Source organism: Aegilops tauschii, chromosome 3, assembly GCF_002575655.3.
Source record: "Aegilops tauschii subsp. strangulata cultivar AL8/78 chromosome 3, Aet v6.0, whole genome shotgun sequence".
In the NCBI taxonomy this organism is placed as follows: domain Eukaryota; kingdom Viridiplantae; phylum Streptophyta; class Magnoliopsida; order Poales; family Poaceae; genus Aegilops; species Aegilops tauschii.
This window is the reverse complement of record NC_053037.3, coordinates 629,459,618-629,477,335: the sequence shown is the minus strand read 5'-3', so window position 1 is coordinate 629,477,335 and position 17,718 is coordinate 629,459,618. Positions and strand designations below refer to the sequence as shown.

The 17,718-nt window shown below is 44.8% G+C and overlaps 2 protein-coding genes across 3 annotated transcripts; both read right to left on the bottom strand.

Moving 5' to 3' along the window:
* Positions 1-7,721: 7,721 nt before the first annotated feature.
* On the bottom strand, positions 7,722-9,606 carry LOC141020525 (probable serine/threonine-protein kinase PBL25). Its single transcript, XM_073511409.1, has one exon. It carries the CDS (start codon positions 9,161-9,163, stop codon positions 7,967-7,969), a length of 1,197 nt encoding a protein of 398 aa, XP_073367510.1. The 5' UTR covers positions 9,164-9,606; the 3' UTR covers positions 7,722-7,966.
* An 11-nt stretch (positions 9,607-9,617) lies between these two features.
* On the bottom strand, positions 9,618-17,369 carry LOC109773365 (E3 SUMO-protein ligase SIZ1). 2 transcript variants are annotated; one of them, XM_045234013.2, is made up of 18 exons: positions 17,078-17,319; positions 16,860-16,940; positions 16,541-16,583; positions 16,283-16,361; positions 16,016-16,190; positions 15,776-15,903; positions 15,257-15,313; positions 14,967-15,054; positions 14,423-14,498; positions 13,994-14,067; positions 13,677-13,784; positions 13,122-13,283; positions 12,662-12,766; positions 12,399-12,479; positions 10,935-12,318; positions 10,630-10,758; positions 10,470-10,516; positions 9,618-9,863 (listed from the first exon to the last, which is right to left on the bottom strand). In XM_045234013.2, exons 1-16 carry the CDS (start codon positions 17,102-17,104, stop codon positions 10,631-10,633), a joined length of 2,796 nt encoding a protein of 931 aa, XP_045089948.1. In that variant the 5' UTR covers positions 17,105-17,319; the 3' UTR covers positions 9,618-9,863; positions 10,470-10,516; position 10,630. The 2 variants fall into 2 exon arrangements, with proteins under 2 accessions (XP_045089948.1, XP_020188564.1); XM_020332975.4 differs by having other exon boundaries at positions 10,470-10,758; positions 16,016-16,187; positions 17,078-17,369.
* Between the last annotated feature and the right edge of the window lie 349 nt (positions 17,370-17,718).

Genomic DNA, 17,718 nt, shown 5'->3' with positions numbered 1-17,718 from the left:
ATCCCGTTCATCAAATGACAACACATATCTATGGTTAGGAAACTTAACCATCTTTGATCAACGAGCTAGTCAAGTAGAGGCATACTAGGGACACTCTGTTTGTCTATGTATTCACACATGTACTAAGTTTCCGGTTAATACAATTTTAGCATGAATAATAAACATTTATCATGATATAAGGAAATATAAATAACAACTTTACTATTGCCTCTAGGGCATATTTCCTTCATGCCCTCCATACCAACACTTTCCAAGGAATTTATTATTTGATAACATAAAGTAAATTCATTTTCATTTCGGGACTGGGCATCCCTAAAACCTTTGCCTTACTCTCGTGCAATGACAAGTGAATAAACACTCATCGTGAGAATAACACATCTAGCATCGAAAATATTAGCCACCCCTCACCGCTCCGCGAGCAAAACGAACACACAAAAGAGAAGTTTATTTTGAAAATTAGAGATTGCACATACAAATTTGCTTAGAACGGCAAAAGAATACCGCATATAGGTAGATATCGTGTACTCATGTGGCAAAATTGGGTTAAGGGATTTTGGATGCACAAGTAGAGATCATACTTGGTGCAAAATGAAGGCTACCACAAGATTGAGAAGCGACCAACCAAGAAACGAATAATCTCATAAGCAAGCATTAAGCATAATTAACACTGAATAATGCACCACAAGTAGGCTATAATTTCATTGCATGACTATTGACTTTTGTGCTTGCATAGGGAATCACAAACCTTAATACCAATATTCTTACTAAAGCATAATTACTCATCAACATAACTCACATATCACATCATCATATCTCAAAACTATTACTAAGAATCAAGTTTATTTTGTCCAATGATCTTCATGAAAGTTTTTATTATATCCTTCTCGAATATCTATCACTTTGGGACTAATTTTCATGTGTTGTTTTTCATAAGCTCAAAGAAATATAAGTGAAGGTCATGAGCATGATTTTTTTTCTTTCTCTCAAAATAATTTAAGTGAAGCAAGAGAGAATTTCTTGAAAATTTTACTAATTCTCAAATAAATCTAAGTGAAGCAAGAGAGCATTTCTTCAAAAATACTAAAGCACACCATGCTCAAAAAGATAAAGTGAAGCACTAGAGCAATTCCATAGCTCATAAAAGATTTAAGTGAAGCATAAAGAGCAATTCTAGTAAGTCATGACATAATTTTGGCTCTCTCAAATAGGTGTTTCCAGCAAGGGATCAAGACTTAAAACACAAAATAAAACAAGCAAAGACTCATATCATACAAGACGCTCCAAGCAAAACACATAGTATGTGACGAATAAAAATATAGCTTCGAGTAAAATACCGATGGTCGTTAGAAGAAAGAGGGGATGCCACTCAGGGGCATCCCCAAGCTTAGTTGTTTGCTCACTTTTGGATAATAGCTTAGGATGCCGGGGCATCCCCAAGCTTAGGCTCTTCGTGAGATTCGTTAGTATAAGAAATCAAACCACTACTATAAGTACTGTATCAAACCAATTCATATTTTATTTTTGCATTATATCTACTGTATTCCAACTTTTCTATGGCAAAAACTCATCAAAGAAAACCATAGAGCCATCAAAACAAGCACACAACGCAAAGAAAACAGAACAGTCTGTAGCAATCTGACTATTTCGAATACTTCTGTAAGTCCAAAAATTCTAAAAAATTAGGAATACCTGGGTAATTTGTATATTAATCTTATGCAAAAAGAATTGGCATTTTATCACGCTCTGGTGATTTATAACAATAGTTTTCGTGTGCGCATAAGTTTCTGTTTTTCAGCAAGATCAAACAACTATCACCCAAGAAGATCCTAAAGGCTTTTCTTGGCACAAACACTAATAAAAACACACAAAAAACACAATCATAAAAGTAGCATAATTGTGCAAACACACAAGAACAGAAAGCAAAAAAGCAAAAATAAATTTTATTCATTGGGTTGCCTCCCAACAAGCGCTCAAGTTTTACGCCCTTAGCTACGCATGAAGCAAGGATCTAAGTTTTGTCATATTTGTTCATCTCTTCAATCAAACACTTAGAGTACCTTAGAGATTTAGCATAGAGATTGTCGATGACAATACTTCTAGGAACAAATTTAAAGAATTCATTCTTGCCAAAGAGATCTCTTATAACTTCAACAAAATCCTGGTGGATACTAATCATCATAAGATCCTCTTTACTAGAAGTTGCACCTTTACTTTTAGTAACTTGGGTGGTCTTGCCAATTTTTACGGGAGTTTTTTCGATAGTTTTAGCAGAAGAAAAAACCATGCTTAGATTACTAAATATTGCTTCCAGTTTATCAATCCGAGACGGGATTTCTTGTATTCTTTCATGGATTACGGTACCCTTTTCTTTTAACAACTTAAAAACTTCTCCCGCTTTTGACCCAATCTTGGTGGCAAAATTATGCATCTTTTTATCTATATTTTCAATATGATCTTCGGTAAGCATTTTCTTTTCAATAGCATCTAGTCTTTCCATAACATGCTCAAGAGTCAAAGTTGTTTCATTAATCATAAGAAGTGGTGAGCCCACTAAATTTCCCATAGCATTAAAAGCATCAAGAGAGGGACACATGAAAAAAAATCCACCGGTAATCGTATCAAGGACGAATCTATACCAAGTGGTGATGCCAATATAAAAACAACGAAGAAGAACAATGGTAGATTGCTTACAGGTAGCTCTATTATGAGCATTCCAAATTCTATACCAAGCATCTTTTAAATTTTCTCCTCCCCTTTGTTTAAAGTTGAGAACATCGTTCTCGGGAGTGCAAACAATACAGGAAGAACTATCCATAACGATAATAACGGCAAACAAGATTGTACACAAAAATAGATCCGGCAAGAAAAAGGCGAACGAATAAAAGAAGGGCGAATAAAACGGCAAATTTTTGTGAAGTGGGGGAGAGGAAAATGAGAGGCAAATGGAAAATAATGTAAATTGCAAGGAGATGAGATTTGTGATTAGGAACCTGGTATATGTTGAAGATCGTCCCCAGCAACGGCGCCAGAAATTCCTTTTGATGTCTGCTAGGACTACGTCAGTATTTCCCCAAAGAGGAAGGGATGATGCAGCACAACAACGGTAGGTATTTCCCTCAGTGAAGAAACTAAGGTTATCAAACCAGTAGGAGAACCAAGCAACACAACATAAGCAGCCCCTGCACACAAATAACAACCACTCGCAACCCGATGTGTTAAAGGGTTGTCAATCCCTTTCGGGAAACGGCGCCTCAAATTGGTGCGTGGACGGGAGAAAGTTGTAATAGATTGAATAAATAGATCGCAAATAAAATAAAACGCAGCAAGGTATTTTTGTATTTTTGGTTTAATAGATCTGAAAATAAAAGCAAAGGAAAAGTAGATCGCAAAGGCAAATATATGAGAAAGAGACCTGGGGCCGTAGGTTTCACTAGTGGCTTGTCTCGAGAAAAACAGCAAACGTTGAGTGAACAAATTACTGTTGGGCAATTGATAAACCTTCAAATAATCATGACGATATCCAGGCAATGATCATTATATAGGCATCACGTCCAAGATTAGTAGACCGACTCGTGCCTGGATCTACTACTATTACTCCACACATGGACTGCTATCCAGTATGCATCTAGTGTATTAAGTTCATGGAGAAACGGAGTAATGCAATAAGAACGATGAGATGATGTAGACAAGATCTATCTATGTAGAGATAGACCCCATCGTTTTATCCTTAGTAGCAACGATACATACGTGTCGGTTCCCCTTCTGTCACTGGGATCAAGCACCGTAAGGTCGAACCCAGTGTGGAGCACCTCTTCCCATTGCAAGATAAATAGATCAAGTTGGCCAAACAAAACCCAAATATCCGAGAAAATTTACGTGGCTATAAGAGATCATGCATAAAAGAGATCAAAGAAACTCAAATACTTTCATGGATATAAAAAGATATAACTGATCATAAATTCAAAGTTCATCAGATCCAAACAAACACACCGCAAAAGAGTTACATCATATGGATCTCCAAGAGACTATTGTATTGAGAATTCAGCGAGAGAGAGGAAGCCATCTAGCTACTAACTACGGACCCGAAGGTCTACAAAGAACTACTCACGCATCATCAGATAGGCACCAATGGAGGTGGTGAACCCCATCCGTGATGGTGTCTAGATTGGATCTGGTGGATCTGGACTCTGCGGCAGCTGGAATTGATTTTCGTCAACTCCCCTAGGGTTTTGGGAATATTGGGGTATTTATAGAGCAAAGAGGCGGTCCGGGGAGCACCCGAGGTGGGCACAGCCCACCAGGGCGCGCCTGGGCCTCCTGGCGCGCCCTGGTGGGTTGTGCTCTCCTTGGAGCACCCCCTAGGCGCAGCCAGGGCCCATTATGTGTCTTCTGGTCCAAAAACAATCTCCGTAAAGTTTCGTTGCATTTGGACTCCGTCTGATATTGATTTCCCGCATTGCAAAAAACATGCAGAAAACAGCAACTGGTGCTTGGCACTATGTCAATAGGTTAGTACCAAAAAATGATATAAAATGATTATAAAACGTCCAAGATTGATAATAGAACAGCATGGAACAATAAAATTTTATAGATATGTTGGAGACATATCAAGAATCTCCACCAAACTTTGTGCCCTCTCTTTCAATGTTGCGGATGTCCCTTCCCTCTCCTTTCCTTTCCCTCATGCCATCGCACATCTCGTCCTCCCGGTCTCTCTGTCCCCCTCCTCAACCTTGAGCCGTCGGCCCGCTGCTGACTATTAGTCTTAGTGCGAATGCGCCATGTCTTGATTGACAATCAAACTCGCATCGCCGGTCAACCCCTCTTTCTCCCTTCCCCTTGTGCTTGCGTCTCTTGCCGAGTGAGTTGCAAAAAACATCGTCACTTCAGGCAAGGTTTGCAAGAACCACAAGTCTACGAAATTGTGCCAAAAACCACTAATTTTTTGTCTAATTTTTTGCAAAAAACACTAGTTGACGGTTTAGACCGCTTTGAGCATGATTATGACAGATGGGTCCCGCAAATGATGACGTGGCGTTACGGTTCAAGTTAGACACCGTTCGATGAGGGTTTTTCTAGATTTACAAAATAGACCCTATAATTTTACAAAGACCCCCTTAGTAAAAAATAATAAAAGCAATCGGGTCCTCCATGAGTTCATCTCCCACCGGTCCCGTGGTGGACGCTGGCGACCACTAACTCTCGTGCGCAACCGGCGAAGCTGCTGCTTGCTCCGGCGTGGCTTGGAGCGGGAGGGGGCGGCTGGGTTCCCGATGGACATGGCGCGCAACGGCGAGGGCTTCCCATGGACATGGCGTGTGACGGCGGGTACTGCCATGGCGACTGGGAGCAGGAGGGGCGGCAGGGGTGGGGCCGGGCGCCGGGCGCCCCCGCACGCGCTGGTGGCAAGCAGCCCGAGCCGTCGACCACCTCATCTTCCACAGTTGGCACCGCTCCACCCTGCCTTCTTCGTTGCGGAAGAGCTGCGGGACAAGGCAACGGCCAGAGCATCGGGCGGCCGCGGCCAGAGCAACTGGGCGAGGCAAGGACCAGAGCAATGGGAGGGAGAGGATGTCAGACCTGGAGCCGCGCCTTACAGGCCTCCCAGGCGGGCACGTCCTGGAGCAGTGGAGGCCACGCGGCGGCCAGATGTGGCAGATCCGGCTCAACGGCGGTGGGGCCTGCCGGGACGGACGCGAGCGCACTGGAGCAAGCAGCGGCAGCGGCGGACGCGAACGCGAACGGCGCAGCACGGGCGCGAGCAGGCGGCGGCAGACACAGCGTCGGCCGCACACCGGAGCAATGATAACCCACAAGTATAGGGGATCAATTGTAGCCTCTTTCGATAAGTAAGAGTGTCAAACCCAACGAGGAGCTAAAGGTGGAACAAATATTCCCTCAAGTTCTATCGACCACCGATACAACTCTACACACGCTTAACGTTTGCTTCACCTAGAACAAGTATGAAACTAGAAGTACTTTGTAGGTGTTTTTGGATAGGTTTGCAAGATAGTAAAGAGCACGTAAATAAAGGCTAGGGGCTGTTTAGATAAATACACAATAAAGTTAGTATAGCGAGTGTGGAAAAGTGGTGGTAGGAGTTGCGAATTGTCCCTAAGCAATTGACTATACTAGACCGATAGCAAGTTTTATGTGGGAGAGGCCACTGCTAGCATGTCATCCCTGACTTGGAATTCTATGCACTTATGATTGGAACTATTAGCAAGCATCCGCAACTACTAACGTTCATTAAGGTAAAACCCAACCATAGCATTAAAATATATTGGTCCCCCTTCAATCCCGTATGCATCAATTTCTATGCTAGGTTGAAGCTTCTGTCACTCTTGCCCTCCAATACATAGTCCTATCAACATACAAACTAACCCTATGGTGTGATCCGCGCGCGCTCATATGATGGGCACCAAAGGACAGCAACATAACCACAAGCAAATTAAATCAATCATAGAAATTCATCAACCACCGATAGGACAACGAAAATCTACTCAGACATCATAGGATGGCAACACATCATTGGATAATAATATGAAGCATAAAGCACCATGTTCAAGTAGAGGGTACAGCGGGTTGCGAGAGAGTGGACCGCTGTAGATAGATGGGGGAAGGTGATGGAGATTTTGGTGAAGATGGCGGAGGTGTTGGTGTAGATCGCGGTGATGATGATGACTCCTGGCGGCGTTCCGGCGCCACCGGAAGCGAGGGGGAGAGAGCCCCCCTCCTTCTTCTTCCTTGACCTTCTCCCTAGATGGGAGAAGGGTTTCCCCTCTGGTCCATGGTCTCCATGGCTTGGGAGGGGCGAGAGCCCCTCCGAGATTGGATCTGTCTCTCTGTCTCTCTCTGTTTCTGCGTTCTCCTGTCCTGCCCTTTCACCGTTTCGTGTATATATGGAGATCCGTAACTCCAATTGGATTGAAACCTTCGCCCAGATTTTTCTCCGAAAATTAGTTTTCTTGCGTCCAAAGTAGAGCAGCAACCGCCTTACGGGTGGCCCACAAGGGTTAGGGGGCGCCCAGGGGGGCAGGCGCCCCCCCCCCCCCCCCCCCCCCGCCTCGTGGCCACCTCGGGCACCGTCTCGCGTTGATTCTTCTTCCGGAATTCTCCAAATATTCCAAAAATATTCTCCGTCCATTTTTATCCCGTTTGGATTCCGTTTGATATGGGGTTTCTGCGAAACATAAAACATGCAACAAACAGGAACTGGCACTGGGCACTGGATCAATATGTTAGTCCCAAAAATAATATAAAAAGTTGCCAAAAAGTATATGAAAGTTGTATAATATAGGCATGGAACAGTCAAAAATTATAGATACGACGGAGACGTATCAAGCAATCCCACCGGACCGGTGGGAGATGAAGGTCCCGATTGCTTTTGTTTTCAGGGCCAAGGACCCGATTGCTTTTTAATTTTTTTAAAAGGGTGTTGGTGTAAAATCGTATGTCTAACGGCGTTGCGTGCGAACCGTTACGCCACGTCAGCAAAAGTGGGCTCCGCATGTCATAATCGTCTTTAAATGGGTCCAAACGAGCAACCAGTGTTTTTTGCAAAAAATTAGACAAAAAAATAATGGTTTTTGGCACAATTTCATAGACTTGTGGTTCCTGCAAACCTTACCTAAAGTGTCGATGTTTTTTGCAATTCACTCTCTCTTGCCCCCTCATCTGCTGGTCGTGACGATTGTTCGCGTGTTCGGTCATTCGCACTATTTTCTTCGGTCTGATCAAAGTTACTATGACAAGTGGCAATGAAAAAATAATCACTACTAATGTGCAAACTTTGTCTCTAGCTCCCTTCCAATGAAGAAACTCACCAGGTTACATAAGCATCTACTTGATCCATCAGAACTAGCTACAACCAATGGCGCCAAAACCAATCAACACGTGCGGTACGGTCGACTCCATGGATCCTAATAATGAATTAATTAAGCTCAAGCTAATTAAGCTATCTCATCTAGGCTTCTTCTTCTCGTAAGGTTTCATCTGCCTGGGGCTGGGGCGGGGGCAACGGTAGCGGCTGCGCGGCGCTGGCGGCGGCGGCCTCGGCGAGGAAGGAGAGCGTGACGGCGGCGTCGCTCATGCACGGCCTGGCGGACGCCTGGTCCTGCAGGCACATGGCGGCCACGGCGACGGCCTGGTTGAGGTCGCGCTCGGGGAAGTCGCCGCGGAGCAGCGGGTCGGCCAGCTCGCGGTAGCGCTTGCTGTCCTTGAACATGGGCGCGGCCCATGTGACGAGCACCTGCTCCGGCGCCGGGCGCGCCGAGTCCACCGCCCGGCGGCCCGTGATGAGCTCGAGGAGGAGCACGCCGAAGCTGTAGACGTCGGACTTGACGCTGAGGCGGCCGGTGCGGATGTACTCGGGCGCGCAGTAGCCGTAGGTGCCCATGACGCGCGGGGAGCGCTCGCCGGGGCCGGGGCCGGCGGCGGAGGAGGAGGTGCTGCAGAGGCGGGCGAGGCCGAAGTCGGAGAGCTTGGGGCAGAAGGCGTCGTCGAGGAGGACGTTGGAGGACTTGAGGTCGCGGTAGATGACGGCCGGGTTGGCCGTCTCGTGGAGGTACTCGAGCCCCCTCGCGGCGCCCAGCGCCACCCGCATCCGCGTCTCCCAGCTGAGCGCCGCCCTGGCCGTCGCCCTCGGGGTGGCGAGGCGGTCGTCGAGGAGGAGGAGGTGGTCGGCGAGGGAGCCGAGGGCCATGTACTCGTAGACGAGCAAGCGCTGGTGGCCGTGGGAGCAGTAGCCGACGAGGCTGACGAGGTTGTCGTGGTGGAGGAGGCTGAGCATGAGCACCTCCACCACGAACTCGCGGTCGCCCTGCAGGCCCTCCAGGTCCAGCTGCTTCACCGCCACCAGCTGGCCGTCGTCGAGGCGCCCCCGGTAGACGCGGCCGAAGCCGCCCTCGCCCAGCAGGCAGTCGGCGCGGAAGTCGCCCGTGGCGGCGGCGAGCTGGTCGTAGGTGAAGGCGCGCGCGCTGCAGCTGGTGATGTTGCTGGGCCGCGTGCTCGGCTGCCGGCTGGCCGCGAAGCTGCCGCCGGACTTGCTGCGCAGGCTTCTTCGCCGGGAGCCGAGCCGCTTGATGGAGCCCGCCGGTGCCTTGTCCACCTCCTCCTCCTCCTCGTCCGCCTGCGGTGGCTTGAAGCATGAGAAGCAGCTCATCTCCGGCCGCCGTGCATCGATCGATCGATTTGCTGTTACCCGGGCGGCGAGGGAAGAAGGAAAGAAACCAGATTTAGCTAAGCTATAGGATAGGATGGATCACCATCTAGGCAGCCTACTTTTGCTTGCCTGCTTTGCTTAATTATGGATGGATGGATGGATTCCGGTGACTAACTAAAATTAGGACGGCCGGACGGCCGGAGATAGATAGACACCAACAATGTATCTAAGTAGATTTATTTTTCACACTTGTGCAGGTGAGCGAATGAAGCAATAGTTGGTAACTTGGTATCCACAACCTGACATAATTTCCGCCGCAAACAAAAAATTCAAACAGAATTATGTATATACTCACCGCATGCTTATAGTGTGTTGCATAAAAAGAATGACCTGCATTTGTCCTTCATGGAATTGAATGTAATAATAATAATAATCATGAAAAAAATTCCAAACATGAAAAAATAAGGGATTTCATTTCCGGAAAGAGTACCAAGTATACTAGGGCATCTCAATTAGCAACACACAAGCCAACCCCTAATTACAATTTAATGATACACAAACCTCCACATCTCTATTTGTTTGCCTTCTTCCATTTCGGCACGGCACATATATATTTATATAAGTCTGGTGGTCAAATGTACAATATGCTGCAGACTGCCACAAAACCTATCAAGCCTTCCTTGCTCACTTCCTGTTATGTCTGCACCAATGTTGAAAACACAAACACGTCAGTCGATTTTTTTTTCTTTTCCGATCAATTGCACTTCATCACCTGGTAAACAATTTGAATGCATCACTAGCTGAATATCCATGCGACGAAAAGAAACAAGGACTACATGAATGATGCTACTCACTGTGCCAAGCTTAAACGACAAAGATATACTACTACAAATATTGGATAAATCTTCCCAGTTTTCACCATCACTGAAATAAGATGCCTATTTTGGAATCTCCCAGCTTGATAAACCGAAATCAGTTTAGGACAGAGGAAATAATGCATGTGAATCAACGAAACCACAATATGATATATCATCCATGGACTAAGACAGTTAACCTATATAGCATTATAGCATACTTCCATATCGATGTTGGGAAGACTAGAGCCATCTGTATCTTCTAGGTAGAAGAGAAGCAAAACTAAACCGAAAAATGAGTCATGTGCACATTTCTTCCTTCTTCAACAAGTAGCTATCTATATGGTCTGCATGGTATATTTATCTAAAAACAATCCAATTTGAACCTAAATATCCCCGTTATTCCCCAAAACTGCAAATTTGCATCCTTAGGAGAGGAGAGCTGTACTCACCGTCAGATGTCCTTCAGGCACACCCTCATTTCCAGCACTTGAAACTTCTGTAGTTTGTACATCAGGTTAAACTATGAAAACATTCATGTTGGTTCTTCTTTACATGGGCCACAAGTACATCATGACAGCTATCCAAAGTAAGAAAGAAGAACTACTCAACGTCACTGCTGTGTCGTTAGTCGAGGCCTGACGGATCGAGGCTGCCGCGGAGGAGAAAATATCTTTTCAGCCCTTGTTTTCGAATTCCCTTTGTTGCGCCTGTCATCATTCAAGCTGGGAGGCGAGCCTTCTGCAAACAACACGACGAAAAGAAAAACAAAGGCTGTCAACACACACTAAACGAACTAAACACTGGCACAAAATATTGGGCCAGTTTAATCAGTTTATCAGAAGAGTTAATCAATCAGGAGAAAAACAGATAAATAACACAAAAGATAAAACTGAACTCATATTAAAGAGACGAACCAGCATCACTCAATGGTTCCATCCTTCTCTCTTCCAGTGCAATCTGTGCTTGTGCTTGCCGGTTCACCGTATCTGGCAGTTCCATTCTTCTTTCTTCCACTGCAATTTGCGCTTGTGGGTTAACAATGTCTGCTAGTTCCATCCTTCTCTCTTCCACTGTAACTTGTGCTTGTGGGCTCAACGTATCTGCTGGTTCCGCCCTCTCTTCCACTGCAATCTGTGCTTGTGGGTTCAACGCATCTGCTGGTTCTATCATTGTCTCTTCCACTGCAATTTGCGCTTGCGGGTTCAACACATCTGCTGGTTCCATCCTTCTCTCTTCCACCGTCATTTGTGCTTGTGGGTTCAGCGTGTCTGCTGGTTCCATCCTTCTCTCTTCCACTGCGATTTGTGCTTGTGTGCTCACCGTATCTGCTGCCTCAGACTGTTCATTACTACCTCCACCAGCCGCAAGTGTAAGAGATATCCAATCTTCGTCTTCATCGTCATCAACAGGCTGGACCCCATTTGACATGTTGTCATGCCCATTCCGTTCTTCCTGAACGGGAACGCCAGATGGTTGAATAGGAAGAAAAATTCGCAGAGAGGAATCATCATTGCCGAAAGGCAACAAGTTATCGACCAAGCTTCTGGTGCGTACATGGCAGGTAGAAGGATCTCGAACCATGGAAGTATCACTAGAGCCAGCGTGGCAGCCAAGGGTATAAGCACTTGGCGCTGCATCAGATGAATTGTGAGAACCAAGTAGAACATCATTTCCGAAAAAATTGAACCCTTGCTCTGGTTGGGGTTGCGCAGACCAGGAAGTTATGTCAAAAATATCGCTGTTGTCGTTGAACAAATCGAGGCCAAGGCCCCCAACTACACCACCCTCCTGGTAACTTTCAGCAACTCCTGGCGCAGAAATGGGAGCAAATCCCAAACCACCAACATCACTATAGGCAGCTGGTGGAGACACTGTCACAACATTGTCATCATCGGAGTCACTGAGAACAATGACATCTGCATCTTCGAGCTGTTGCTGTGGCCTGTCATCAACTCTGTACATCTCACCAATTTGCGTGCTGCACTCGCTCACACTTAGGTAGTCCGCATCCCTGTAAATTCCAGTATGGCTACTGCTCATAGGCTTTGAGGGCTTTATGTCAACAGCTTTACTAGCTTCCCACAATCCATTTAGGCCTACATTTCCCCTGCTGCCAATTTTTGAAGTTTCAGATTTTACATCACCAGCAACAGGTTTAGAGTCTTGTTTCAGTTCACAAAGGGAGCCGTCAGGCAGGTGCCACAGGGACAATTTTATATCTTCAACATCACCCTTCACACGCCAAGAGCCATCAGGCTTCACATCTATCTCAGTGACATCTTCACCGCAATTCCGAACCTGAATCACAGGAACAGTCTAAGAAAAACATAAAACTGCTAACAATACACAGAAAATGAATAAGACTTGTTCAAACCTACCAGAGAAGCGATCCGGTTGAAATACCGATCAATGATCAAGCTCTCAACAGAATAATTCTTCAGACATGTTGGACATTGCCACTGCAAAAACCAACAAGTCTTTAAAAATAGGGCCACGTCAATCTGAAGAAAGTATGCATTTAAATGGACCAACCAATCATAATTACCCTGTCCATTGCTAAATGGACCACACAAGTTGGACCAAAGTACAATGTTCATTATGTAGGGATCCTAGTTATGGATATGGAGGAATAAAATCTTACCTTTCGTGACCGTTGATTCAGCTCTACAAAAGTTTGCAGATCAAAAGAGCCCATATGAGCACAAGGCTTGAACCTTCCCGCGGTCCTTATCCGGGATCCACTATTCTGTGACATATTATCAGATAAAAAAATGATCAACTCTTGAAACTTGCATATCAGGATTCTGTGAATCACTGTGGAAAAGCTTAGTTTGTACGTTGTGATAATATATGAATAAATAGCAGCCAAATACAGCTAGATAACCACTCGGTTGGAGTCAACTCAGTAATCTTAACTTTTTTTAAGGTCTGCCATTCTTAACTAGAGGGAAAGTGTGGCATGCAAAAGGCCAGTGTCAAGAGACAACCAGCTCATTGATCAACGACATAGATACTGTTCATATATGGTATTCTTTCTAAAATTTCGAAACAAAAAGGCATCTCATACACATGAAAATGGAAATATGTAGACAAATGCTCACAGGACAACGCAGGCTGACAGGAAAGAAGTCGGCAACCACTTCCAAATCACTATCGCTGTCAGCATCATCTGTAGTATTTCCACCTCTGAGGCAGCGACAAACACGAGCAAGAGAATCCTCAAAAGACTCGCCATCAGCTTCCTTTGGCACCAAGTTTAGGACCTGAAAAGGTAATGTTGTAGTATAGGTGATAACGTGCTTATTATCACTTAAAATATCCAAAGTTTAGAAGTAACATAACGAAACATGTGTTAAAAAGAAATATGGTTGTGAAACTACAAGTTGAAAAATTGATCAACATAAAGGGGGGAAATGACCATTGAGCTTACCAAAGTTACCTGATTTATTAATTGTTATTGAGGAACATTTAGGGGGGCAATGTTAAGTGTTTCAGTTATTGTGAGCACATATACGATCCACTTACAAATCATTGTTTTTCAGATTGCAATCCAATCATCACAGAAAAGGCAACTCAAACATCAGCAAGCCAGAAAAGTTTGCACCTTCTACAATTCACTTCAACAGCTAGGTAAGTAACAGGAGAGAAAAAAAAACCTGGTCAACTGTCCTCCTCTTTGCAATTCTGATCCCAAAACAAAATGGTCGGGCATCATCACTTGATAAAACTATTTTATTCTGTCCTTCTCGGCAAAAGGTTGTTATCTGCAAAGCAGTCCAAAAACATAAAAGCTCTGAACTGTGCAGATATGTTGTTTACAAGGGAACTCACAATTAAATTAAATTGAATTGTTTCTCAAAAAAAATTGAATTGCCAAGAAAAGCAACTGATAACTTTAAGATGACTAAAGACAGATAATAGACATAGTTCTGTTGGTTAAGATGCACTAACGATGAAATAGGAGTGCACTCACCACCGGCCCATCATCCCGTCCATTAATCCCTAGTAACTGAGTGCTAGGCCTGGGAACTACTCGCACTTGCATACCTGATGAAAACATGAAACCAATATCAAGAATGATCCTCCATGTCTTGCTCATAAAAGATTTTACCAAGATAAATGCATTGCAACACCTAAACAAGGCTCACTGTACATATCTGCATACAGTATATAAAATTATAAATGAACAAATAAAAGCTTCAAAAAATAAATTGATAAATTCACTACTTGATACTAGTGAACTACAACATGTCTCAAGGGCCTCTTTCAAGGTACTATATGTCTACCTCTATTTTGGAGTATAAAAATGATTCAAACTCAGTCTGAGGACACAAAAATAGGACCTCATGAATCATATATGCGATCTCAACTGTACGAGAAAGCTGAAAAGCAAAATCTGTACCGTTCACTTGTAAGTCTGCATTCTGAGGCCAGTGCATCCTGAACTGAACTTTGTCGTTCAGAAGCATACACCAAACCTGCAAAGGAGCATGCCCTCATCAGCGACATGCTGCATAACATACACAAAAAAAACTACTAGTGTGTTGTCTTTACAAACAACCAACTAGGGAGTTTAACCCTATAACGAGAATATAACACTCCTTAATTTCCATATGACATAGGAATTTTGTCCTTGTACAAACATAACGTTAGAAAGTGCATTTATCCATAATGAAGAGAAAAGCACCAGGTAAAAGGTTAAAAATCACAAAAAAGAATTGCAATTTGGTACTCTTTTAGGAGTTCTGCCTTTGACAACATGACAAGCAATCATGAACATGCCACTCAGTTAATTTCATAGCACCCTCCCCTTTAGAAAAGGTTATGACAAAGCAGCATCGCACTGCTAATAATTTCCATATGACATTATTAAAGTGTCATTGCCCTTGTGGAAAGAAAATGTAAAGGATGACAGTAATCAGTCTCAGAGGAAAAGGGAATCAAACCTGAATATCATATTCCACTCTCTGAACAGTCTCCCTCTCAGCTCGAGTAAGTAGAAAAGTTCTATCCACACTCTGAGGAACATTCATTCTGCAAATGGTTGAGAATTCTGTAAGATTACTGTGGACTGAATGTAGCACATAATAGTGTGACAGGCAAAGCCAACGATGAGTATTCTACTACAAAGAAGGTCACTCCTTCCAATATAATTTGAAATGCTCAGTAAGTGATGATTATAGTGTATCAGATACCAGACTATCAAGGAATACATTGCCCATAAAGTTACACTCACCCATCATTTGTAATCAGTCTCACAGGTAGTAAAGGATTTCCAGTAGTAATCCAATATCTGCAGGTTCAAAATAGTCACTGTAGCAAATGTGCAGAAAATATTTCAATTCCAAGCAATCCATGCAGGAATGGAGACAAAGTTCTATAGAATCAATAGGAAACTTATTGGCTTAAATCTTGTTCCCTCAGATATTGTCATGATATACTAGAACAAAGTTTTAGAGAGAAGGTTCCTTTTCAGCCTACTGGCAAATAACACGAGTCTGAATCAACCAATCAGTCATACAGTTGATGCAACTCTCGACCTGACAAGTTCGTTAAAACCCCTACCTAGGTTACAACAGTAGAGTTGTATATGTATAAGGATCATGATTTGATTGGACATGCTAACTTTGAATGCTGGAAGCAACAAATAGTCTGATCGCTTCGGAGTTTCCAGTAACAGTGGTGCATCATATTTGTCAAGATGGCAAATCACAGAAGGAAATAGCAAATAGAAGTGGATTGTACGAGGGCATACGGGTCTGCTCGGATTAGTCGGCACAACTGACAAAAGTAATGCTCTGGAGCTTCAGGTCTCACGCCCACTGCAGGCTTCTCTGGAATGAGCACGCAGTCCATATGCTGCTGGACTTGGCAGTCGTCGCACTAGAAGAAGCAAGCACACAAATAATCAAACAAGTGTAGAAAACATGGTCATTTTTTGTATGTTGGAGAGAAGGACAGGCAGAGGAGGCCAGGGCAGGGCAGATGGGCACACCTTGACCACATTCCCGAGAACAAAGGATTGACCACAAAGGCAGCCAGAGTCGGGGCCCAATTGTTCCTTTTTGGCTTTGATGATGCGGCTGAAATCAGTCGTGACAGGCAGCTGGTTCTGAGCAGGAGCAGGAGATACCACGAGGTCAGGAGGACCGTGGACTTGCATCTTCCTGCTATGGCAATGAATGAATGGTGTGATAACCCAAGTACCAGTAGCACTGAAATAGGAAGGAAAGAAGGGTAAATGGCATGGAAGCTAGCTAACCTGTATATGTCGTTGACTATTTTGACGACCGCCTCCTTGCTGGGCGCATTCTTCCTCCCTCGGCCAAGGTGCCATTGGGCTGAGGCAGGCACATACATACCAGAGCTAGTTAGGAAGTAGCAGGTGATTTTTCTTCCCCCAAAAAAAAAACGCTATGGCTGCTTTGCAAGGATAAAAAAAATGTGGCATTGTTTTAAGTTGATGATAGAAGTGCATTGCAGGGGCACAGAGAGGGTTGGTGAAAGAAGGTGGGCAGACCTTGGTCGTCGGAGAGCAGGGCGAGGATCCTGTCGACGAGGTCCTGCAACAACAACACATACATGGGATGATTGGATAAGACCTCGTGCAGCATGCATATGAGAAGCTGAATGAACTTGCGGTTTGCAGGAATGAATTTACAGGATGCTGTTGTCATGGTGGCTAGAGGCTAGACTAGTTATTTGGAAACATGAGTGGATCCATCCATTGAATGTGTAATAGCGGATGGACTTGTGATGGGTACGACTAGACTAGTAGTGGATCCATCAACAAGGATATATGATACGTAGAGTAGTATGGGGAGGGGGGAGATGGATACCTGCTTCTTGCCGTGCTTGGGGAGGGAGAGGTGGATGAGCACGTCCTTGAGCTCCTTGATCCTGAAGTAGGCAAGCTTGTCCTGAACAAGTAGGAGTAGAGCAACTCAGGATTAGATTAGATTAGATTAGATTAGCTAGACGACCGACCCCCGGAACCGGAGAGTGAATCGCAGGCAAGCAAAGAAGCAAGAGAGGGGAGGATCAGATGGGGACCGACCTTGCAGGTGGAGGCCAGGTCCCCCATGGCGGCGAGCTCTGGACCCAGTGAAGGTCGGCGGCGAGGGGGCGGCGGTGGCGTGTGAATCGGTTCGATCGATCGATCGGTTTCAGTTTTGCGCCGCCGGACGGGACGGGGGGAGGGGGGGGGGGAAGGGAAGGGTGGGACGGACGCGTCGGCTGCAAATCAAATCTGGTTTTCTTCGCCGCCGTACGAATCCGCCTTGCCTTCCTCTCTGATCTGTCTGTGTGTGCAGGTGCAGCCCATTCACACCTTGTTTTTTTCTTTTTGACTCTAACCAAATCTTCTTTTTCTTCCCTGCTATAAACCGCACCATTTCCATGTGATTTAAACCTCATTCATCCCCATCATTAATCGGTGCTAGTAATTTGTTTGTGTCGACCTAACGCTCACTTTTCTCCGTGCGCGGTGTAGAGGGCTTCCACGATGTACGCCAAATGCCTAACTAGCTTTTGGCATCGGTACCCAGATAGTTCCAAATTAGCAAGAAAAAAAAATAGGAGTTGAATCTTCCTCTTGCTCCGATGCCAAAACTCTTACAAACAACACGCCATCAACGTCGACACAGCATCTTCGCGTGATCGGCCATTTGTTGCGTTGCCTCGTCATTGTGCTTCGCA